Source organism: Rhinatrema bivittatum, chromosome 6 (assembly GCF_901001135.1).
Source record: "Rhinatrema bivittatum chromosome 6, aRhiBiv1.1, whole genome shotgun sequence".
Taxonomy (NCBI): Eukaryota; Metazoa; Chordata; class Amphibia; order Gymnophiona; family Rhinatrematidae; genus Rhinatrema; species Rhinatrema bivittatum.
In genome coordinates this window covers 286,652,603-286,678,394 of record NC_042620.1, presented here as the reverse complement: position 1 = coordinate 286,678,394, position 25,792 = coordinate 286,652,603, and the positions used below count along the sequence as shown (strand labels likewise).

Sequence of the window (25,792 nt, the reverse complement as noted above, 5' to 3'; positions counted from 1 at the left end):
GGCACTCTAATGATAAGGCTGATGAGCAGAGGCTTTGTAAACAGCTGCTTTAGGATATATGTGACGCTTTTCTCTTTCCACGCAGGAGGAAGTTGTGGGTCTGTTTACATTGAATTCGTTGAGTCTTCATTTGCCTCAATCTAAAAGTACAATGTCTGATCAGGTAATGGCCTTCCTTGACTAACTAATGTATTTGTAAAAAGCAGATGTGCAGAAGGTGAGGAAAATGTAAACAAACACATTTAACATTTGTTAAAAGGAAACTAGCAAAGTGAGAGGGTAGTTTATACATTTAGGCCCAAACTTTCACCAGTGTGCATAACTGCAGTCTTCCGTGTGTGTGTTTTCAAGCATGTATAAAACGCCTTTGATTCTTAAATACAAGATACATGCATACGTTCACATTAAAATTGGTTTGTTCTGTGTCTAAATATTTTTACCAATTTCAAAACATGGTAGGAGGCAGAAAGTATATTGTCAGATGACAATTTTATGAGATAAACCTCTACTATTGGACCAACTGTGTAGAGGTATGTGCATAAATGACTTGCCATCTGCATGCATAACTTTTTGAAAATCAATTTGAAAAGTCCTGAATATGCTCTTAAAATGCTTATTGGTGGACCTTTTGTTTGGGTATGTGCAAAATTATGGGCTTATTTTTATTACACACATTTTTAGGCTTCTGAAAATCCATTCTGCACATACTGACAACAACCTCTGTGTGCACTTTCTCATTTTAAGTATTTGAGTCCCAACTAAACTTTTTTTTTTTTTTTATTTAGTTTGTACTGGAATAAACAAACTTGAAGACTACTGAGGTTCCTTTGTCATGCAATCCTTATATCTTAAAACATTTGTTAACGAAGTAAAAACATTAGCTATATACACAAAGTTATATTGTGAGTTTGTTTTAACAAATGTAAATTTTGTATGTCAACATAATTTTGTTATTGCTGTTACTACTTATTATTTCTATAGTGCTTATAGATTTACAATGGTACTTTATTTTGCATTGATTTATTTACAGTTTTTTATTTTTTTTAACTCTTACCTTCTAAAAATGTATTCAGGGTGAAAACGTTTTTTTCTTGTTTCTTGGCAGTGGTTGTTTCAAAGAACCCCAGGGGCGATGTAAGAAACTATAGACTAGTGGGTCTGGTGTCCGTGCTGGGCAAAACAGAAGAAACTATTCGTAAAATAAAATTACTGACCACATAGACAGATGTGATTTAATGGGGGGGGAGTCAACATGGTTTTTGCATAGGGAAGTCTTGCCTTACATTATATACTCCATCAAAAAAAATCTAGTGAGTCGGTTGATATAGTGTATTTGCATTTTTAGAAGGCATTTGACAAAAGTCCTTCATGAGAGACCCTTTGGAAATTTGGAGGCAGTGTCCTGTTATGGATTGGTAACTGGATAAAAGACAGGAAACAGAAGGTAGGACTAAATGGTCAGTTTTCCAAATGGAGAAAGGTCTTTAGTGTAGTGCCCCAGGGGTCTATATTGGAATCTGTGCTATTTAGCTAATTCATTAATTATCTGAAAAGGGAACAATGAGTAAGACTATCAGATTGACAGATGACAAATTTGTTTTGGGTCATTAAAAGAGCAGCAGACTATGAGGGACTGTAGAAGGACATTGTGAGATTAAGAGACTGGGCATCTAAATAGCAGATGCAATTTAATGTGGACAAGTGCAAAGTAATGCAGTTAGGGAAATATCTCAACTAAAGTTAGATGACTCTGGGTTTTGTTAGGAATCACTACCTAGGAAAAGGACCTTGGAGTACTTGTGGGCAATACCTTGAAATCTTTGGCTTGGTGCCTGGTGGCCATGAAAAAAGCAAATAGAATGTTAGGAATTATTTGAAAAGGAATAGGGAACAAAACTGAGAATATCATAATGCCTTTATTGGGTGTAGTTCTGGTCACCCAATCTGAAAAAAGACATAGTGGACATATAAAAGGTACAGAAAAGGGCACTACAAATGATAAAAGGGATGAAAAAGCTCCCTTAAGGAAAATGTTTAAACACATTTAGAGCTCTCTAGATTGGAGAAGAGGTGACTGATAGGGAATACGAATGAGATTTATAAAATTAAATATAACGGGTAAATAGGGAACAGTTGTTTACCTTTTCAAACAACACTAGGTCTAGGGGAAACTCCATGAAATTAGCAACCAGCAGATTTAGAAGAAATCATAGAAAGCATTTTTTCATTCATCGCACAATCAAGCTATGGAATCTGTTGCCAGAGGATGTGATCAAGACAACTAACATACAGGCCGATACAGTAAGGACGCGTTAGAAAGAGTGCAGCAGTGCCGGGCGCACCCTCGTTTGCTGCACGCACAGTTTGGATCACATACCGCTCGATACAGTATTTAAATTAGACGCAAATGCAAGCCGCGTCCATGAAGCGCAATCCATTTTACTGTATAGAGCGCTATACAGCGCCTATACAGTATCCTGGGTGCGCTGGTACCTGTCATGTCAAATGTCATTTCAAATGACATTTGACATGACAGGTACCAGGAAGTGGATGGTTCTCCTACGCTCGGGGATTGCCAGTCCTCTTCCCCCCCCCCCCCCCCGAAGCAAGGCGCAGGGCGAAATCGACTCGACATGTTATTAAAGCAAATAGAAATTGTAATAAAAGTAAACTTACTGCATGCTTCCAGCAGCCCCAGTCATCTCTCCCCTTCTCTCGAGGCGCGCACCGCGGCTCCCCTGCCTCCCGGGGGCAGCCGGCGGCAAAAGCGGCTTCCAGCAGCCCCGCCGGCGAAGGTGCATGAACGCACATCCAATTTGGGCACTCAAGGTAGCGAAGGCGCATGAGCGCACACCATGACCTGAGCGCCCGGATGGACCCTGCCTATTGCTGTCACATCCCTCTAACGCCAGGGTAAGGGTAGGCGGTAAATTAGCGGGTTAAAGACTCGGCAAAACAGTTGGTTAAAAAGGCGATAATTGGGCCGCACGTTACTGTATGGGAGGGAATAGCTAATCCGATCGTTTACATATCATATACATGCCACGGGCGGAAAGGGATACGCGTCGATTTAAAGAAGCGGTAAGGATTGGTAAAAAGGATAGTGAATCGTGGGTTAGACTTACGCGGCCAAATTGTGGGTACAAACAGGTTAGACAGGGTAACCGTGGCCGCGCTTTACTATATCGGCCTGATAGTGGAGTTCAAAAGAGGATTGGACAAGTTCCTGAAAGAAAAGTCTATAAACAACAGTTATTAGCTAGGTAGACTTGGGAAAGCTATGGCTTATCCTTGGGAGTGAGACACAAGAAATAGTGCACCCATTTTGGATCTGAAAGCTACTTATGACCTGAACTGGCCACTGTCAGATGGGATGTTTGGTTTGATGGACCTTAGCCTGATCCAGCATGGTACGTCTTATGTTTTGGATTATTTCATAAACTAAGATATGGTATAAAATACAACAGTAAACGATGACACGGCACATAAAACAGTAACAAAGCAAACAGCTAATCGAAAAAACAGTCTGTAGCCTTAACAACAGGAAAAATTTCAATATTAATGACATAACAATGACAACCCAAAGAAATGGTATTTATTTGTACAATTTTTATATACTGTTGTACAGATACAAGTTTCTAACACTACGGTTTACATTCCAGGTAAAAAATAAAACATAAAAATATAAAATAATTAGAATAAAATTACAAAAACAGGGTTAATAAAATAAGAACAATAGATAAGTACATTCATTACTAAAAAACAATAAAGGTAAAAACTAGATGAATCTTTTCATTCGGGTTCAGCTTTAAACGCCTGTTGGAAGCACCATTTTTTTAACTCTTTTCTGAACTTTCTGAAATCCAATTGCAATCTCAGGGTCTGTGGTAAAGCGTTCCAATGTTTCGGTCCTGCCACTGATATAGCTCGGTCTCTCACCTCACTTAAGTGGGCAGATTTCACTGTGGGAACTGTGAGAAGACCCTTGTTTGCGGACCTTAACTCCCATCGAGGTACATGAAGTCTGATTGACACGTTCAACCAGTCAGATTTTTCTCCATATAAAATCTTATGTATGGTACATAACATTTTATGTTTTATTCTAAAGACTACCGGAAGCCAATGAAGGCTTTGCAAGAATGGGTTATATGGTCTCTTTTTTTAGTGTTTGTCAGAAGCTGGGTGGCAGAATTCTGGAGTACTTGTAAGGGGTAAATGGTAGACTTTTTGGTAAATCTAACAAAGTGGAGTTACAATAATAAATTCCAGTAAATAGCATGGCTTGGAGCACATGTCTAAAATTATTCCAGGAGATTAGTGGTTTTAATCGTCTCAGCATCCGCGGTTTAGCAAAACCTTCATTGACATTTTTTTGCGATATGAGCTTTCATGTTCACTTCAAAATCCATAATGAGCCCTAAGTTCCTTGCTGTGTCCTCTAATTTAAAACTTGTATTCTTATTTAAAATGACCACTTTCTGTTCTAGGTTAACATTTTTTCTATCTAAAACCATAAAAACAGATTTATCCATATTTAAAATCAGTTTCATTTGAACTAAAAGTTGCTTGATTATCTGCAAATACATCTGCACCATTTTAAAAGTGTTTTCTAAACTATTTTCTACTGGAAATAAAATCTGAATATCGTCTGTGTAAATGAAATAAATTAAGCTAAGACTGGTTAAAAGATGACATAGAGGTATCAAATAAATATTAAAAACGGTAGCTGATAGGGTTGACCCCTGAGGACCTCCTGTATTTAATTTTACTTTATCTGAGGTAGCGTTTTTTATTTTTACCATAAAAGTCCTACCCTCTTAAAGACGAAAATCAATTTAAAGTATTATTGGCTAAACCTATTTCCTGGAGTCTCATTAAAAGAATCTCGTGATCTACCGTGTCAAAGGCGGCCGAAAGATCTAACATTACAAGTAAGTACCTTTGGCCTCGGTCAAATCCCCTCAATAAGGTGTCAGATAAGGACAATAACAATGTTTCGGTGCTATGTAATCTACGAAATCCGTGTTGTGCTGGGTATAATATTTCGTTATTTTCTAGATGGTCAGTAAGTTGTTTATTTACAACCTTTTCAGTTAGTTTAGCTAAAAACGGTAAATTTGAGATTGGTCTATAATTCTTAAGATTTGTAGAATCTTAATGTTTCTGTTTTAAAATTGGTCTCACTGACACATTCTTTAATATCTCGTGCACACTCCCTTTCTCTAGTGATTGGTTCACTACTTTAACCAGGTACGGAGTAATAATATCCATGCATTGTCTTAAAGCTATGGTGTTAATTGTATCTGATGGATGATTAGCTGGATTCAGTTTTTTTTTATCAGCGTTTCAATTTCTGTTTTAGATGTGTTTTCAAATTCAGACCATGTTGGTATATCTTTTTTAGGCATGTTAATTATTTGAGATGGCGTAGAGTCTAATGATTTTAATAGATTATCTATCTTTATTTCTAAAGAACAATGCTAATTCATTTCATTGGGTTTCTTGTAGAGATTCATCCTTTGATGGTTCACTGGTTAATTTTGCAACTATTTCAAATAAGACTTTAGGATTGTTTGAGAATCTTTGTAATTTAGAATCATAATAACTCTTTTTTTGCATTATTTATCAATTTCCAATAATAAGCGAAGAAGATGGCGATAGTTAGTGCTAAGGCTGAGTGTGTTTTTCTCCAATCTCTCGCTTTTTTTTCTAAGCTTAATTTTTGTTTGTCTAAGATCATTATTATACCAGGGATTCTGTCTTTTTTTTAGTCATTTTTATTGATTTTGTTTTCAGTGGATTTATTCTTTCCACTATTTCTTGTGTTAATTTATACCATTGTTCAGCCGCATCATTGTTCAGTGGGTCCGGTATATTTGACACTTGCTCAGAGAGTTTTTTCTGAAGTAATTCAATATTGTAAGGTTTTGGTATGATTCATCTATATACTGATTGGTAAATGCTATAGTTGAGTGAAGTAAAAAATGGTCAGACCAGGCTACAGGCATCACATTTGTTTTAACAGATTTTGTTAACCTTGTGTTTACAAAGATTAGGTCAAGCGCATGTCCACCTTTGTGGGTGGCATGAGGAGTTAATAAATCAAGACCTAATGCTTTAAGAGCTTCCACCAGAGTGTTACAAGAAGCAGAATATGGCGAAACATTCATGTGGAGATTAAAATCTCCCATAAGAATAGATGGTTTATCGGATTGATGATAGGGGTCAAACATTCAATTAATGAAGAAATATTAGATTCCAGCAGTCCCGGAGGACGGTAAACTAAACATATTTGTATATTTTTAGATTCAAAAAGAGCGATTTCATGGTTTTCAGGTAATTCTAATATAGATCTTTAACTCTAAACTCTTTTTACTTATCAGCATTAAACCCCCACCCTTCCTTACAGTTCTTGGAATAGATTCAATCTTATAATCTCTATTAGCGATTTCATTGAAAATCACAGTAACTGACTCTTTTAGCCATGTTTCTGTTATGGCTATAAAATCAGGTGAATAATCATTTAACATATCATCAATAATGGGTGTTTTCTTTGTAAGTGCTTGTATATTAATCAACAAAAAAGATAACAAAAAATAGTTATTTATAAAGTTCAGGTTTTGTATATTAATCCTGATTAAATTTGAATTGAGTTTTTTCCTATTCATTTTGTTTCCCTTAGTTAACTTTTGTCTCTTTTCCGAAAGGTAATTTCGCATGTGATTTCTTCGATTAATTAGAACTGGAATTCTGTTTGATTGTGTTGAATTCTTTGTAAATACCTGCAAGGTTGTATGGTCCATTGTTCAGTTCTGTAAAACTTGGGGCTGCATGAAGGGGCTGACAAAGGGGCAATCCCCTTTGTCATGCTCCTCTGGGGTGCGACGCCTCCGGTTCCCTGCGCCGCTTTTGAACCCTCCTCGATACCCTTAGATGTCGTCACGGAGGGGCGGAGTTTACTCACAGGGGAGGAGCCGGGCGGAGCGATGCAGGGGGAACTGGGCTGCTTAGAGAGGAGAAGTGAGCAGTAATCTCGTTTGCAAGAAAAAAACAGGAATAAACTGAAACCCACTGATATTTCAGCCATTGGCAGGACCCTAAAACATTGATTGCTTATCATTCCCAGATCAGTCCAGACAACTGGGTTTTTCTCCCCTACCAGCAAATGGAGACAGAGCAGAAAAGCTTTACAGTACTGCCAGTGTATAAGACAGTGTGTCGCCTGCAGTCCCTCATTATTCTCTGTCTTCAGCAGATGGTGGGAGTGCAGAACCTTCAGTTGGACTAAAAAATCCAAATTGCTCCCAGAGGTGTTAGGCCCTGGATTGGGACCATCCCCTTGATGGAGTAGGGGCAAGTAGAAGTTTGATGGCCCTTAATTGCTTTATACCCTGGTGCTGAAGAGGGTTTAATAGCCAGTGGTGCTGGCTTCCTCATTCCCTGTCCTTTTCTCCCTCTCTCCAAGCTCCTTCCTAGCAGAAGACTTTGCGAGGAACGTATTCCCTCTTTTTGTAGGGGTGATTTTAGAATGCTTAAGGGGTCTGTTTGTTTAAGGAGTTAAAAAAAAAAATAATACAGTGAAGAGAAGCTCGGACCTCAGCCGAGATCTAGGGAGTTGGTCAGCTCAAGCAACGAGCAGTAGTTTGCTTGCAGTGCGTGTGGGTTGAAATGCTGCTTTTTGTCATGCAGAGGGAGAAACTGCTTTCAGGCAAGCATTGAGATCAGTGTGTTGTGGAGAAATATAACAATAAAAGAAGCCACTTCAAACTTTGTATACAAAAATTTAGATTTATTCTGATTACAAAAACTGCAGATGCTGAGATGATTAAAACCACTCATCTCCTGGAATAATTTTAGGCATGTGCTCCAAGCCATGCTATTTACTGGAATTGATTATTGTAACTCCACTTTGTTAGGTTTACCGAAGTCTACCATTTACCCCTTACAGGTACTCCAGAATTCTGCCGCCCGGCTTCTGACAAACACTAAAAAAAGAGACCATATAACCCCAGTCTTGCAAAGCCTTCATTGGCTTCCGGTAGTCTTTAGAATAAAACATAAAATGTTATGTACCATACATAAGATTTTATATGGAGAAAAATCTGACTGGTTGAACGTGTCATTGATTTGGACATTGCAAAATATATTGTTAAACTTAATAACAGATGACAAGAAGTAAATAAACCTTATTAATCACAATTTACATAATGTATACTTTATAAGTAGCTTCTCATAATATTGTCTAGGGATCTTTAAAGGTAAAATATTAATAATGTGGTGCAATTCTAAATTCCTGTCTCTTATCTCTGCATTGACACTTACTCCAAATCACCCTAATGGTCTAAATCAGTGTCAGTGTAAGTGGGGAGACAGGATGCAGAGATGTCATCATCTTTTGATCTTCTCTTTGTCTCCGATGATACAATATTAATAGTGCCTTTTATAATTTCTCAATGCCTTGAAAATGCAGTTGAGAACAATGTCTTTTTCTTATTGGATATATGTTCCAATTCTTTCTCTTATAAAAGGACTACAACATCATATATGAATAGCCAAGTTATATGATGGTACTAGCCAGATATAAGCATATCTATTTTGTAGCACATAGCAACATGTTCAACTGCAGTATTTTTAAACAGTGAGTGACTGCATTTTTGATTGAAAACAGCATATCGAAAACTGTCAGATCCTCAGGAGCTCTCGTCAATCTCCAGCATCACTATCCATTGTAGTGCATTTAAAGAAATGCAGAAACTTTAATAACGAGAAGGACTGAAAACTTTTATTGAACAGTCATTTTCAATATTCACATGTCAATGCAACAAAGATAAGAATCAATTACTCCTTCCTTACCCTACAGGTGTATAGTGCCTGCATAATAACTGCTTCCCGCTGAGCATGGGAAGTGATACTTTGCCTGTGGAGGTCATCTGGCCAAATTCCTTTCCTCCAGGCTGTATAAACAGTGCATGGGAGGGAGGAGAGGGCTATTTTTGACTCCCTTAGCTACAGAGGAAGCTCCAAGGTTGGTCGCAGAGAAGCAGCATCAGTCAGACTTGGAATCGGGCTCTGCTGGGGAGTACAGCAGGGTGGGAACAGTGGCCATTTTGTCTCCTTCCCTTATGACGAGGGGAAGCTTGTGTGGACCCTGTGCTTTTTGCTTCTCTTTACTGGAGAAGCAGGGATCCAGTGTGCTGCTGTAGCAGGATCCTCTGCATGGCTGTAATGGGGAGAGAAAGATGGAGATCCATTTTTTTCATCTGCATTTGTTTTACTGAGGCATAAGGCCTATCTGATATGGGAGGATTTTGTTCTAAGGGCTTTGGTAGCAGGGGGGCTGCTTCTGTGCATTCTGTTCCTTCGCCCCGTTAAAAAAAAAAAAAAAAAAAAAAAAAAGGGCTCCCTGGGCCAGAGTTTGATCCCATGATTCACTACAAGTTATACTTCACAGTGGAATGTATCTTAAAGCCAGCCTGTGGTTTCAGTCATAAGGCACCAAGCTCAAATCTAGCATATCCCAGTTCAAGGCCAGCAATAGTGCTTTTAAGCAGATGTTCTTTGGCCAGAACAGGTGGCTCTGGGTATGCCTATCCTTCTCAGGTCAGATGGGCTATAGTCTGATAGGATGGCTCACACACACACACACAGGCTCTCCCACAGACACGCACACACGCTGTCCCACAGACACGCACACACACACGCTCTCCCACAGACTCGCACACACACAAATATATATAGGTTCACTCACAGAGAAGGGCGATCAAAATGATAAAATGGGATGAAATGGCTCCCCTATGAGGAAAGGCTAAAGAGGTTATGGCTGTTCATTTTAGAGAAAAGATGGCTGTGCAGGGGATATGATAGAAGTCTATAAAATCATGAGAGGTCTAGAATGGGTAAATATGAATTGGTTATTTACTGTTTCGGATAATAGAAGGACTAGGGCGAATTCCATGAATTTAGTAAATAGCACATTTAAAATAAATTGGAGAAAATTCTTTTTCACTCAACATACAATTAAGCTTTGAAATCTGTTGCCAGAGGATGTGATTAGGGCAGTGAGTGTAGCTGGGTTTAAAAAAGGTTTGGATACATTCTTGGAGAAGTCCATTAACTTCTATTAATCAAGTTGACTTAGGGAATAGCGACTGTTATTACTGATATTAGTAGCATGGGATGTACTTAATGTTTGGGTACTTGCCAGGTTCTTATGGCCTGGATTGGCCACTGTAGAAAACAGGTTGCTGGGCTTGACGGACCCTTGGTCTGACCCATTATGGCAACTTCTTATGTTCATATATATGTATATGTGTGTGTGTGTGTGTGTGTGTGTGAGAGAGTCTATGTATGGCTATATACATGTGTGGGGGGGGGGGGAGGGGGGGGTATATACATATGTGTGGTTGTACATAAACAGTGGTCTAATATAATTTACATATATTCCCACAACAATGGTTCAAATAACTATTACAATCACATTTATTATATTTACTACATTTATTATTCAACAAAATACAAAATCATTGTAAACTTTCTGAATTCAGTATTTAATAAATGTTCTTATGACTTAATGTTGTTAATCATTTCCACAATTAAAGTTCAAATCCAGGATATTAAAGACAAAATAGACAAGAAGTCATCTGCTTTACAAACAGTATACCCCAAAGAGGTATTTGATACTCAGTTATCTGAATGTCAGAAACAGTTAAATACCTTTTAGGTTGGAGATGAGAAAGATAAAACTTAATAAGTTTTATCGTGATGAAAAGGATTAGAACTCTGTCTTTGTCTAACCGTGGATGCAGAAGGGTAGCAAGGGTAAATATACCAAAGTGGATTTTTCATCTTCATCTAATGACTCCTCGGATGAAGACAGATCTAATATCCTTCAGAAGGAATTTCCTAAGAAGTTATCGTTTCAGTTTTCAGAGAATGTTCATAAAATTGATGAAAGTCGGGGGGAGAAGGATAATTATAGTGCCTCATTTATGAAGCGGGGTAGGGGCTCATGGGGTGATTATGGACAGCAGTCATTTTCATCACTTGAACCTTACAATTTTCGTAAATAGTATGGATAGTACCTTTGACAAATTGTGTAATGCAAAGATAGAGGATGAGGGCCAGAGCATTGTGCTTAACTTATCCTCTAAATCCATTACATCTGCAAGGAATTGGGACGCGCGACGAGAGGGCTCTGAAGGAATGTTGTGATCTGTTAGAATCTGACTCCTAAAGAAGGAGGAGTTAGCAATCTGTTAGAAACTGTTATGCTATGGGAGGAGCAAGCAGATGGAAATCTGTACTAGTAGACTGTGGAGTAGCAATCTGTAGCATTAGATATAGTTGTGGGTGGATCCCTGGGCCGGTGGCAGATGACCACGCCCTCGGGAGGGTATCCCGAGAGGGACCACCGGCTAGGCTTGAGTATGGAGACAGACACAGTTCTTTTATTAAACAGGTTTGTAGAAACCACCAGAGGTGGCAGTAGTGAGCTGTTATGCCCGGCAGGTCTGTAGTCCCTCAGGTAATGGAACAGCGATCCAGGATGACTGAGCTGTTGAGAAACTGTAGAACATGAGTAGGCAGAGTAGACAAGGTTCATGAACAGAACTAGATGACAAAACTCACATAAGGTCTCAAGGAAGCTCAGGAGCTGGAAAGGTTTAGGCCCTCAAGGAGCGAGTACCCGGTTCCAGGGAAAGCTCTGAGAGAGCGATGGTAACTCACAATTGTTTGTAGTAGCGATATCTTCCAGGCAGTAGAGAATCTTCAGAGTGTCCAGGAACATGGGCCCTCGAGCGAGTACAGGTTCCTATCTGTAATCTGAAAGGTAAAGAGAGAGCGAGGCCCCCGAGGAGCGGGTACCTCTGGTAAGTCCGAGGAGGCAGAGTAGCTTGGAGGAATCGTAGATGGAACGTATCCGTATCTTCTCCACTCCTTGCTAACTCAATTCAATAGTGGAAATAGAGACCTTTACATATTGGAAGCGGATGACGTCATCTCAGGGGGACGCCCCTGAGGTTCGCGTCCTTGCTGGTACTTCAGTCAGAGCGCGCGCCCTAGGTCATCAGGCAAACATGGCGGATCTGCAACGTCGAGCCGGTCCGGGGATGCCGGAGGGAGACGGCATGGAGACGCCGCGGCAGCCAGCCGTCCATCAGACCCGGAGGGAGTCGCCACAGAGGTAAAGAGGGCGGAGAGAGAGCGTCGAGCAGCCACAACAAGGAGGAAGTGGCCAGATTGCTTCAACAGAACTGCATCCGCCGTGTCCCTGCCGTCCAAAGGCAGAAGGGGGTTCTACTCCCCTTACTTCCTCATTCCCAAACAATCGGGGAGCCTCCGATTGTTTGGGAATGAGGGTGCTGAACAAGTTCAACTGCAGGGAAAAATTCAAGATGACCAACCTTCCTTTCTTACAGCCCAGTGACTGGATGAGTGCACTAGATCTGAAAGACGTGTATGCCCATATTCCTATCCACCGTGCCTGTTGGCAGTACATCTGCTTCCAAGTCAGGGGTCAGCGTTTCCAATACAAGGTGCTCCACTTTGGACTGTCCTCCTCTCCCAGGGTTTTCACCAAATGCTTGGCAGTGGTAGCTGCCCACCTCAGGAGGCGGGGAGTGCAGCTTTTCTCCTACCTCGAAGACTGGCTGGTAGTAGCCCCGAGCTAGTCCGCCCTACAGCACAGCCTGCATACCACTACCGACTGCATGGGGGACTTGGGCCTACTAAACTATGAGAAGTCACACCTGTGGCCAGCGCAGGTTCTGCAGTTCATCGGAGCAGTTATCAAATCGAAGGTCTGCAAGGCCTACCTACCAGAGTCCAGGGCACACTCTATAAGGGCCCTAGCAGCGCAACTACAAGTGACAGATGCGTGCTGGCCAAATACGTGCTGATCCTTTTGGGCCACGCGGCAGCAATTCAAGTAGTTCCGAATGCGCACTTGCACATGCACAGACTACAGTGGGGCCTGAAAGCACAGTGAATGCAACATCTGCATCTCTTGTCACGACGAGTGATAGTCACTGCAAGCATGAGACAGGATCTCCAGTGGTGGCTGCAGTCCAGAGCACTGAGCAAGGGCATGCCTTTCCAGCAGCCGGAAAGGCATTTTAATCACGGATGCCTCCCTACGGGGCTGGGGAGCCTACATAGGCCAGAGGCAGACCCAGGGGCAATGGTCCCAGCAAGAGGGCGCAGCGGATCAATCTGCTGGAGCTGCGCGTGGTGCGTTACGCTATGTGCATGTTCAGGGACAAGCTACGAGGGAAAGTAGTGATGGTCCATATCGACAATCAGACAGCGATGTTTTACATAAACGAGGTTCCGGTTCTCGGAAACTCTACCAAGAAGCAGTGCGCATCTGGGAGCGGGCGGAGACAGACAGGATCTCCCTTCAGGTGACCTATTTCCTAGGTGTTGGGAATGCCAGAGCGGACAAGTTGAGCAGGCAGTTCTGGCCCCACGAGTAGGAGCTCGACCAGGGGGTAGTTGACCGAATCTTCCAGGAATGGGATCAACCAACTATAGACCTTTTTTGCAACAGGAAGGTGTGAGTGTTTTATTCAGTATACCCCAACAAGCATCACATAGCACAGGACGCCTTCCTCATCTCACGGAAGCAAGGGCTGCTGTATGCTTTTCCGCCCATCCCACTGATAGCGAGAGTTCTACAGATGTGCATCACAGACAGAACTGACCTCATCCTCATAGCGCTGGCATGGACCTGACAGCCGTGGTATGCTTACCTGATGTGGCTCTCCATCAAACAACCACTGCTCCTGAGGCAGGCCGAGAATCTGTTATCACAGGAAGGGGGATCCCTCATCCATCCCACGTGCCCACCTCTTCACCTCAGCGTGGATGTTGAAAGGACAGTACTGTCGAATTTGAATCTACCACTACCAGTCCAGGAGGTATTGGTGTGCTCCAGGAAGCTGTCCACAAGGAAAAACTATCAGGCCAAGTGGGCCAGATACTCAAGCTGGTGCGAAAAGCACGATGTGAGCCCCTTCTCCTGCCCGCCGGAACGGCAATTGGAGTACCTCCACTCTCTATACCAAGCGAGATTGGCAACTACTTCAGTCAGAGTGCATGTCAGCGCGATTGCCTTGTACCATCTTCCTCACGGAGGCACCCAGGTGTCCTGCCACCCATTACTCTCAAAGTTCATGAAGGGCATCCTTCATCTGCGCCCGCCGTTCCAAAATCCACCAGTTCCGTGGAACCTTAACCTGGTTCTGGAACAACTGATGCTCCCGCCCTTCGAGCCCATGGACAGTTGATATTTGAGGTATCTTTCCTGGAAGGTCCTGTTCTTAGTCGCCCTCACCTGGGCCAGGAGGGTGAGCGAGCTGCAGGCGCTAGTACATTACTCACCATACCTACAGTTCCACCACAATAAAGTGACACTACGTACACACCCCTCCTTTCTCCTCCGCATCTCAAAAAAGATATAGTTGTGATGGAGAAGGTACAGAGAAGGGCAATCAAAATGATTAAAGGGGATGGAACAGCTCCCCTATGAGGAAAGGCTGAAGAGGTTAGGGCTGTTCAGCTTGGAGAAGAGACGGCTGAGGGGGGAAATGATAGAGGTCTTTAAGATCATGAGAGGTCTTGAACGAGAAGATGTGAATCGGTTATTTACACTTTAGAATAATAGAAGGACTAGGGGACATTCCATGAAGTTAGCAAGTAGCACATTTAAAACTAATTGGAGAAAATTCTTTTTCACTCAACACACAATAAATCTCTGGAATTTGTTGCCAGAGGATGTGGTTAGTGCAGTTAGTGTAGCTGGGTTCAAAAAAGGTTTGGATAAGTTCTTGGAGGAGAAATCCATTAACGGCTATTAATCAAATTTACTTAGGGAATAGCAACTAATATTAATTGCATCAGTGGCATGGGGTCTTCTTAGTGTTTGGGTATTTGCCAGGTTCTTATGGCCTGGTTTGGCATCTGTCGGAAACAGGATGCTGGGCTTGATGGACCCTTGGTCTGACCCAGCATGGCAATTTCTTATGTTCTCCCCAAAGTGATTTCGGCCTTCCACATCAACCAGTCCATTGCATCCAGTCCTTGCTGATCTTCTTTCTGAAGCTGCACAAGTCTAATACCAAGAGACGGCTACACACCTTGGATTGTAAGCGTGCCCTGGTCTACTACAAGCGCCGTACCCACTCGGAGTCAAGAGCCTCCCAACTCTTTGTCTCCTTTAACCTGAACGCTCCCGATATCAAAAAGGACCCTCTCATCGTGGATCTCACATGCATCCTATTCTGCTACAACAGGAAAACAGAGACTCTAGCTACATCACCAAGAGACCATCAAGTAAGAGCGATGGCAGTATCCATTGCCCATCTGCACGACGTACCAATTCAGGACATATGTATGGCCGTCACATGGGTGTCCCTGCACACCTTTACCTTGCACTACTACCTTTTATTTGAGTTAATTGTAAACCGGCGTGATGTGCCATACGAACGTCGGTATATTAAAATTTGTTAAATAAATAAATAAAATAAATAATCAGCAGACAGCCTCAGATGCAGTGGTGGGGAGGAACTATACTCAAGGCAGGAACAACCAGAGAGACTGCCTGCAACCATAGTCTCGGCTGAGATGCCCTTTGGCCTACCAGAAGGGACTGCGCACGGTGCCAGAGATCCAATGGGATGCTCAGCCGTTCAGCTTGGGACTCCCCAGACAACATGGCTAATTCAGCCTGCTAATCCATGGGAAAAAAGCAAGTTTGCTTACCGTAAACAGTGTTTTCCTTGGATAGCAGGGTGAATTAGCATGCTAAACCGCCCACCTCCCCGGACAGTCTCAATCAATATGGCACAAGCTTGGATAACAGACTGAGGCAGGCTGTGAACCACAGGGGGAGGACACACAGGCAGGCACACAGAGCAGAGCTCTGCGTGCTTCGAGGAGCTCTGCCACCTAGAGGACCGGAGGAACGTCTCCAGACAACATAAGAACATAAGAAAATGCCATACTGGGTCAGACCAAGGGTTCATCAGGCCCAGCATCCTGTTTCCAACAGTGGCCAATCCAGGCCATAAGAACCTGGCAAGTACCCAAAAACTAAGGGGCAGAATTTAAAAAGTTGTGTGAGCGCGTACTTTTGTTCGCGCAGCAGGCACGAACAAAAGTACGCCTGATTTTATAAGATACGCGCGTAGCTTATAAAATCTGGGGTCTGCGCGCGCAAGGCTGCGTAAAATCGGCAGCCTGCGCGCGCCGAGCCGCGCAGCCTGCCTCCGTTCCCTCCAAGGCCACTCCGATTTCGGATCGGCCTCGGAGATAACTTTCCTTCGCCCTCCCCGCACCTTCCCCTCCCTTCCCCTACCTAACCCACCCCCCCGGCCCTATCTAAATCCCCCCCCTTACCTTTGTCGGCAAAGTTACGCCTGCTGAAAGCAGGCGTAACTTTGCGCGCGTCGGCCGGGTGCCCCGCTCCGCGGTCCGGTCCCGGGGGCTGTTCCGGAGGCCGCGGCCACACCCCCGGAACGCCCCCGGGCCGAAACCACGCCCACGTCGCCGCCCCCGAAACGCCGCGCCCCGCCCCCTAAACGGCGCGTCATCTCGACACGCCCCCGACACGAAGCCCCGGGACTTACGCGCGTCCCGGGGCTTTACGTGCGCCGGCGGCCTATGCAAAATAGGCGCGCCTGCGCGCGTAAATCCGGAAGGATTTACGCGCGCGGGCCTTTGAAAATCCGCCCCTAAGTGTATTCCATGTTACCATTGCTAATGGCAGTGGCTATTATGTAAGTGAACTTAATAGCAGGTAATGGACTTCTCCTCCATGGCTAATTCACCCTGCTATCCACAGAAAACACCGTTTATGGTAAGCAAACTTGCTTTTTTTGGAAACGTTTCAAAAATGTTTTTTATTTTAATTATTGAAACATCTGTTCATCAGCTCTTTTGAAATACTAGTACAGTTTTACTATTATCATTGATGTGGGGTTTTTTTTCACAAGTTATTATTGTTTTGTGAGGAATGATGATATGTGTTGTTTTATTTTTTCCAGTGTTGCACAGTATATAGAGTTTCCAGTTCAGTTTCTGTCTGTACATTCCTGTTTATACTTTATGGTGACTTCATTCTGTATTTGGTGAGGGTTTGTGTGTGACTCAAGGAGATGTATTCTGGCATGTGATTTCTATGTAGGGATCTATAACAGCCTGGCTTGTTCTGTTTTCCAAATATTTATTTATTTTTTTTTTTTAAATTCTAAAGCCTGGTATAATATTTGCAGTGTTGCCTTTTCGTAGGTAGGGTTGTTACAGTTTGAGTGCTGTCATTTAGTGCTGTTTTGTTATGGGAAGTTTATTATATTGGAATTGAAATTCAGTTTACTTGTAAATACACTATTTTTAATTGTGTGTGGTGAGGACTGGGAAGGAGGGGTTGCAAGGCTGTAAAGTTTGCCTAGGGCGCCTAATACCCATGCACTGATCTGAACAGTTCTGGTTGTTCCATCTCAAAAAAAAGATGTAATGGAACTAAAAAAAAAATATGCAGAGAAGGGTGACTAAAATGATAAAGAGGATAGAACATCTCCCTTATGAGGGAAGACTAAACAGGTTAGGGCGCTTCAGCCTGGAGAAGAGATAACTGAAGGGAGATATGAGAGCTGTATATATACTTATAAGTGATGTGGAAAGGGTAAATAGGGAATGGTTATTTATCTTTTCACATAGTATTAGGGCTAGGGACTTTCCATGAAGCTAATAGGTAGCACTTTTAAAACAAACTGGAGAAAGTATTTATTTTCTTTTTCACTCAGCGTACAATTATACTGAGGAATTGGTTGCCAGAGGATGTGCTGAAAGCATTTATCATAGCTGGGTTTAAAAAGGGGGCTTAGACAAGTTCTGGAGAAAAAGTTCATAAACCACTGTTAGCTTTGTGGACTTGGGCAAGATTGGACCTATTTTTTGGCATCCTACCAGATACTTGTGACCTGATTGATTTCCGTTGGGCTTGATGGACCTTTGGTCTGACTTAGTTTGGTCTGACTTGATTTGGTATTTCTTATGTTCTTAGATTCTCATGAGGTGAGCATGGATTTTACACAAGGAGAGAAATGAAGATGCTTAGGTGGGAGTAGAAAACCTAAAAAAGTACATGGTCAAATCTATATCTAATGCCTTCTTGCTTGTCGGTTAAATTCAAAAGCATATCTGTACCTGTAAACTCTTTTTTGGAGGATATCTTCTTTGCTATCCCTACCACCTCTGACCTACATCCACTCTGATGTATTTGAAGAAAGGTGGGCAAATAAACTGTAATAATAAGTAAATTTCTCAAAACCCATAAATGACAGCAGTCAGGGAACTCACATCCACCAAGCATCTCAAGAAGTCAAACATGAAAAAAGGTGCTTACATTTGCATGTGTTCTTTTCCACCAAGTATTTAAGTATATGAGATAACATATGCATGTGTTAAACTCATATCATATTCAAGATGTATTTTTTTGTACCTACACCAGATACTACGCCTGAATGGTTTTATGAGGGTGGTTGTTTTTTCTCTCTTCAAAAATTGTCCGTGTTGGAGTGAAGTATGTTGCTAAACCCTAAGGGCTAGATTTTCAAAAGGTTACGCGCGCCTGGCCTATTTTCAAAAGGCCCGGCGATGTGCGTAAAGCCCCAGTACGCGTGTAAGTCCCAGGGCTTGCAAAAAGGGGCGCTCCGGAGGCGGGGTCAAAGGCCTCCGACACAGCGGCCATTTGCCACTGTGCCAGGGATCGCGCGCCGGCAGTTGGCCGGCTCGCGCAACTTACTTCAGCTCCAGGGCTGAAGTAAGCTTTGAAATAGAAGACAAAAAAAAAAGGTAGGGGGGAAAGGGTGGGGGAGGTAGGGGAAGGGAAGGTGGGGGTGGGGGGGTAGGGAAATTCCCTCCGAGGCCGTTCCGATTTCGGAGGAGCATGGGAGGGAATGGGGGAAGGCAGCGTTGGGAGACAGGATACTCGGCACACGCAAGGTGCACAATTGTGCACCCCCTTGCATGCGCCGACCCCCGATTTTATAATATGCACGCGCCTGTGCACACATGTTATAAAATCGCGTGTCTATGTGTGCACGCCGAGTAGCATGCGCATATGGACGCGCTCGCGCAAGTTTAAAAATCTACCCCTAATTCTACATGGATAAAAGTCAACTAGCAATTTGAAAATTTGTCCCAAAGGGTATAATTTATCTCCAAGTTCCCTTTTTATTTTGAGGAGAAATAGTAAATAATTTGTTTTATATAGTGTTACATGGAGAACAGCAGTATATTCCAGATTGATTTATAAGCCATAGGTTCCTAGACAAAGCATAAGAACATACTTAACAATATAAGAGATGTCATACTGGGTCAGATCAAGGGTCCATCAAGCCCAGTATCCTGTCTCCCAACAGTGGCCAATCCAAGTCACAAGTACCTGGCAAGTACCCAAACATTAAATACATCCCATGCTACTGATGCCGGCAATAAGCAGTGGTTAATAGTGATTAATCGTAGTGTAATGATTTCTCCTCCAGGAACTTATCCAAACCTTTTTTTAAACCCATCTACACTAACTGCCTTAAGTTCTGGAATTCATTGCCAGAGGTTGTGGTTAATTGTGCGTTGAGAGAAAAAGAATATTTTCTAATAAGTATATCTAACAAGGCTTAAAAAAGTTTTTTAAAAGAAGCAGACCAAGAGCAAAAGCAAATATCAGGAGTTTTAAGCAGACTGCTGCAGATCATAGAGGTTGTGGTTTTGAAATCTTGATTTTCATAGCTGTGACAGCTCTGTCCTATACCTTAGACCAGGAGTAGCCAACTCCAGTCCTTGAGAGCCACAAACGAGCCTAGTTGTCAGGATATCCATAATTCTGAAATGCTCCTTGTTCCACGCTCAGGTCCCCAGAGGCAGGCAGAGATCCTGATTCTGAATGCGTGGATGAAGCGATGGTGCAGGGAGAGGGAATTTTGTAAGGAAATGACCAGTCTTTTGGGGAAAGGGAGTCTTTTTCCGAAAGGATGGGCTTCACTTTAACCAGGGTAGAATCAAACTGCTGGAATTAATCTTTAAAAAGGTGATAGAGCAGCTTTTAAACTAAAACAAAGGAGAAAGCCAGCAGTTGCTCAGTAGCACATGGCTCCGAGGGAGGCTTCTTCGAAGGATACTAATGAACAGGAGAGTTAGAGCATTTAAAAATGCTTATAACCTAATTTAAATCCACCAGAATGCAGTCAGCAATAACAAGAACAAAGACAATATCTAGTAACGAAAGAACAAAGTACATTATGACAACTTCCCTACAATTATGTAAATTACCAAACAGAATTCCTATCCTACTAACCTAATTCCCCACCTCCTCAGTTGAGACATGTAAGATCACCACCCAAGATTCAGATGACCCCCTCTGTTGTTCCAAAGTTTGTCTTACCAAAATATGTATCCTAACTAAGTATCTTAACAAAGTATGTGACATACCAAAATATGTTTTACCAAAGTATCAGATCGATACTCTAAGGCCGCGGTAGAAACAGTGCGGCAGTGTCAGGCGCACCCTCGTTCCCCGCACGCACAGTTCTCTTCACCTACCGCTCGATACTCTCTTCAAATTGCATGCAAATGCATGCCGCGGCTGCGAAGCCTTAGGCAAGCGTTAGGCCCACGCAACCCATTTTACTGTATAGAGCGCCTATACAGTATCCTGGGTTCGCGGGCCTAACACTTCACGGCCACGCTGGTATCTGTCATTTCAAATGACATTTGAAATGACAGGTACCAGGAAGTGGACAGTTATGTTTCCCGATGCTCAGCAAACTTTCCCCCAGCCCCCGCTTACCTGCCCTGGCCCCGTCCGGTCTCCGGTGCAGCCCCAGTCCTGTCCCCTCCTCCCGAAGCAAAAAAAAAAACCAAAAAAGTAGCAAGGCTCGGGCCTGCTACGGTCGTCCCTTCTCCTCTCCTCCCAATTTCGGCGCTCAAGGCGGCCGGGTGGGTGTGCATTCATCCAGGCAGAGGGAGCCGGCGGCGAAAGCGGCCTCCGGCTCCCTCTGCCTGGATGAATGCACGGCCCCCGCCGGCAGTGAATGAATGCCCGTGCGATTTCGGTGCTCAAGGCGTGACGTCACGACATGTGACTGCCTTGAGCGCCGAAATCGCACGGGCATTCATTCACTGCCGGCGGGGGCCGTGCATTCATCCAGGCAGAGGGAGCCGGCGGCGAAAGCGGCCTCCGGAGGCCGCTTTCGCCGCCGGCTCCCTCTGCCTGGATGAATGCACGGCCGCCTTGAGCGCCGAAATCGCACGGGCATTCATTCACTGCCGGCGGGGGCCGTGCATTCATCCAGGCAGAGGAAGCCGGAGGCCGCTTTCGCCGCCGGCTCCCTCTACCTGGATGAATGCACGCCCACCCGGCCGCCTTGAGCGCCAAAATCGGGAGGAGAAGGGAGAAGGGACGACCGTAGCAGGCCCGAGCCTTGCTACTTTTTTGGTTTTTTTTTTTGCTTCGGGAGGAGGGGACAGGACTGGGGCTGCACCGGAGACCGGACGGGGCCTTGAGCGCCGAAATCGCACGGGCATTCATTCACTGCCGGCGGGGGCCATGCATTCATCCAGGCAGAGGGAGCCGGAGGCCGCTTTCGCCGCCGGTTCCCTCTGCCTGGATGAATGCACGCCCACCCGGCCGCGGCCTGGATCGAACACGCCCCCACCGGCTCCCACCGCCGCCGCCGCCTGGATGAACGGGTGCCCATCCGCTCGCCGGCTCCCGCCGTTGCCTCGATGACCGCACGCCTGGGGGATTCGGAAAGTGACAGGTATTTATACATATATATAAACAACTTACGCTGCAATGTTTTTTTACACTTTACGGTTTTACCCCCATTTTTTACACTTTATTCCCGTTTTAATTTTCGAACACCACACTAACACCACACTAACACCAAGTAGAGGGTAGGCGGTAAACTAACAGGTTAAGGACGCGGCAAAATAGCGGGTTACAAAGGAGATAATCTGAGTGTGCGTCACAGTATCGGAGGGGAATAGCTAATTCCTTCATTATACAGCTAATTCGTTCATTTACATATCATATACATGCTGCGTGCGGAAAGGGTTATGCGTCTGTTTTAAGAAGTGCTAAGGACGCGTGAAACTGGAGACTGTATCGCTGGATCGCCTTACGCGTCCGAATTGTGCGCTCCCAGCACGTTACAGACGGGAAATCTTCAGCCGCACGTTACAGTATCGACCTGTAAGTGTTACACCAAAGTTTGTAATGACCTAAAGGATGACTTTTACTTTTGTAAACCATTGTGATCTTCACTTGGAACGACGGAATATAAAGTAAATAAATCCCACAGAGAAGTTTCAATAAAATAAAAAATATGCCATGTGCTTATAAAGGGCCACTAGAGTTAAAAGATTCCAAATTACCTCTGTCAACTGAAAAACAAGTTGTTAATACAAACAAAAAACCCACTTTGAAATGTCTGTATTCCAGTGCCAGAAGTCTAAGAAGTAAGATGGGAGAATTAGAGTATATAACAGTGAAGGATGAGATAGACGTAATTAGTATCTCAGAGACCTGGTGGAAGGAAAATTACCAATGGGACAGTGCTATACCAGGGTACAGATTGTACTGCAGTGATAGGGTGGATCAGCTTGGGGGCAGGGTGGCGCTTTATATTCAGGATGACATAGAATCCAACAGGATAAAGATCCTGCAAGAAACTAAATGCATAGTAGAATATATCGGGCTAATTTTTAAACCCCAATGCACGCTAATACCGGGATATGTGCACGTGGCTGGCGTGGAGCGGAAGGATGTAGGGCTGTCATCTCCCAATTAAATAAAAAACAAAAACAAAAAACAAAACAGGGATGGGATCCATCAGGTCTAGAGGACACATATAAAGAGCAGGTAGTAAAATACTGCACGGAGCGGCAGTAGCCACAGAGGCATTCACGGAGCGGGATGCCAGTGGCCAGTGGTAGGTGTCCATATAAAGAGCAGGTAGTAAAATACTGCACAGAGCGGCAGTAGCCACAGAGGCATTCACGGAGCGGGATGCCAGTGGCCAGTGGTAGGTGTCCACCTTCACGGAGCGGAAGGATGGAGGGCTGTCATCTCCCAATTAAATAAATAATAAAAAAAACCCAGGGATGGGATCCATCAGTTCTAGAGGACGCATATAAAGAGCAGGTAGTAAAACACTGCATGGAGCGGCAGTAGCCACAGAGGCATTAACGGAGCGGGATGCCAGTGGCCGGTGGTAGGTGTCCACCTTCACAGAGTAGAAGGATGAAGGGCATCCATCTCCCAATTAAAAAAAGAAAAGAAAAAAAAGAAAAAAAAAACAGGGATGGGTTCATGGGCTTATAGGTATTACCAATTATTAGGCTTTTCAATATTTGATGATAGTTAATGTGACTTTCAAGGCATTCTTCACTTTCGGTGCATGTCCGGCATGACTCCTTGCTTCAATGACAGGGGAAAAGAAAAACTGATACTTCACACATTTCCAGCATTGCCCTCTGCTTCATGGCAGAGAGCTATGCTGCCGCTTACCCAACTAATCAAACTTAATATTTCACTTGGAAGCAGCTCCAGCACTGCTCTCTACATTAATGGTGGGGGTGAAAAGGGAATTAGAACATAAGGTTACTAAGAGCCAAGAGAAACAGTTAAGTATGAGAACAAATGTGTGAAGCTTGCTGGGCAGACTGGATGGACCGGTTGGTCTTCTTCTGCCGTCATTTCTATGTTTCTATGTTTCTATATACGCATATTCAAAGCGGCACGGTCACACGCATATCTCCAGGTACGCGCGGAAGAGCCGGGTTTCAAAAAAGGGTCGGGGTGTGGGTGGGCTGGGATAGTGCGCAAGACTTACTGCTGCTCGGGAGAGCAGGTAAGTTCAAAAATTAAAAAAAAAAAAAAAGGTTACTTGGAGTTTAGGTGTCGGGGCAGAGCGGGGAAAAGGGAGGAAAGTTAGTTAAGGGGTTAAGGAGCGGACTGGGAGGGAACTGGGGAAGGCCTGATTGTGGTGCCATGCACTTCTAACTAAACTCCCCTCCCCCTTGTGCGTGCGAGTGGGCACCCGCCCGCACGGGTATCGGATTTTATAACATGCGCACGGCGACACGTACGTTTTATAAAATTGGCACGTCCATGTGTGCGCACTGGGAACTGCACGCACACGGACGCCCACACGCCCCTTTTAAAATTTACCCTTATATGAGTAAAAATCCCATGTGTGTTGAGTAAGGGTATAGTGATAGGAGTATATTACTGTCTAACTGGCCAAAATGATAAGACAGGTGATGCAGTGTTGGAATAGTGATCATAATAACATGATCAAATTTGAATTAATGACTGGTAGGAGGAAAATAAGTAAATCTAAGCTCTAGCACTAAACTTTCAAAAGGGAGATTGATAAAATGAGGAAGACAGAAAAAAACGGAAAGTTGCAGCTACAAAGGTTGAGTGTACAACAGATGAAGACATTGTTTAAAAATATCTTAGAAGCGCAGTCCATATGTATTCCATGCATTAAAGAAGGTGGAAGGAAGGCCAAATAACTTGGTTAAAAGGTGAAGTGAAAGAGGCTATTTTAGCCCAAAATATTTCCTTCAAAAATTGGAAGAAGGATCCATCTGAAGAAAATAGGAAAAAGTATAAGCATTGAAAAGTTAAATGTAAAACAGTAATAAGACAGGCTAAGAGAGAATTTGAAAAAAATTTGGCCGCAGAAGAAAAACTCATAAAAAGAGAAGAGAAGGCCTTCTCGGAAGGACTAAATGACTTATTTGCTTCAGTCTTTACAAATGAAGATATCGGGGAGATATTCGTTCCAGAAACTGTTTTTAAGGGTGATGATTCAGATAAACTGAACCAAACCGCATTGAACATAGAAAGTAAAGTAGGCTAGATTGAAAAACCGAAGACTTTAAAATCACCTGGAGTAGATGGTATATATCCCAGGGGTCTAAAAGATCTAAAAAAATGAAATTTCAGATCTATTACTAGTAATTTGTAAGCTATCATTGAAATCGTCCATTGTATCTAAAGACTGAAGGGTGACCAGTGTAACCCCGATATTTAAAAAGAGCTCCAGGGGTGATCCGGGAAATTGTAGACTGGTGAGCTTGACTCCATTGCCAGGGAAAATCATGGAAACTATTTTAAAGAACAATATCACAGAACCTATAGATAGATATGGTTTAATGGGACACAGCCAACATGGATTTGCCTCACAAATCGGCTATATTTTTTTTGAAGGGATTAATAAACGTGGATAAAGTTGAGCTGGTAGATGTAGCTTATTTGGATTTTCAGAAGGTGTTTGACAAAGTCTCCCATGGGAGGCTTCTAAGAAAATGTAAAGGTGATAGGATAGGAAGCAATGTACTTTTGTGGATTGCAAACTGATTAAAAGACAGGAAGCAGAGTAAGATTAAATGGTCATTTCCTAGCGTGTAGCAGATGGACTCAGAACCAATGGGTATAGTGTACTCCTGATAGCAGTTGGAGACGGATCAGATTTCAATCTGACGTCAGTCCTAGTACATATACCCCTGCAGGAAGTGCAGCTCTTCAGTATTTTCCGTCTCCATAGCAGATTGGGACTCTATGCACGCTCGCACAGCGTTAGAGTAATTTACCAAATCAAGAAGAAATCTTACCTCTGCAGATGAGCCCCGCTCTCCTGCGGTGACACCCATTGGGTCCCTCCCCCAGTTGAGAATTCCCGAGGTGATTTCCGCGCTCCCTCAGAGATAAGCCTCG

At 43.4% G+C, this 25,792-nt stretch overlaps 1 protein-coding gene across 2 annotated transcripts in view; it reads left to right on the top strand.

Moving 5' to 3' along the window:
* The window catches only part of LOC115094358 (zinc finger protein 30 homolog), an 84,255-nt gene that overhangs the window by 333 nt on the left and 58,130 nt on the right, over nucleotides 1–25,792 (top strand). For both annotated transcript variants that reach the window (XM_029607332.1, XM_029607330.1), the window contains exon 2: nucleotides 86–163. In XM_029607332.1, coding sequence (XP_029463192.1) covers nucleotides 152–163 — 12 coding nt within the window. In that variant the 5' untranslated portion in view covers nucleotides 86–151. The remainder of the gene's footprint in view (nucleotides 1–85; nucleotides 164–25,792) is intronic.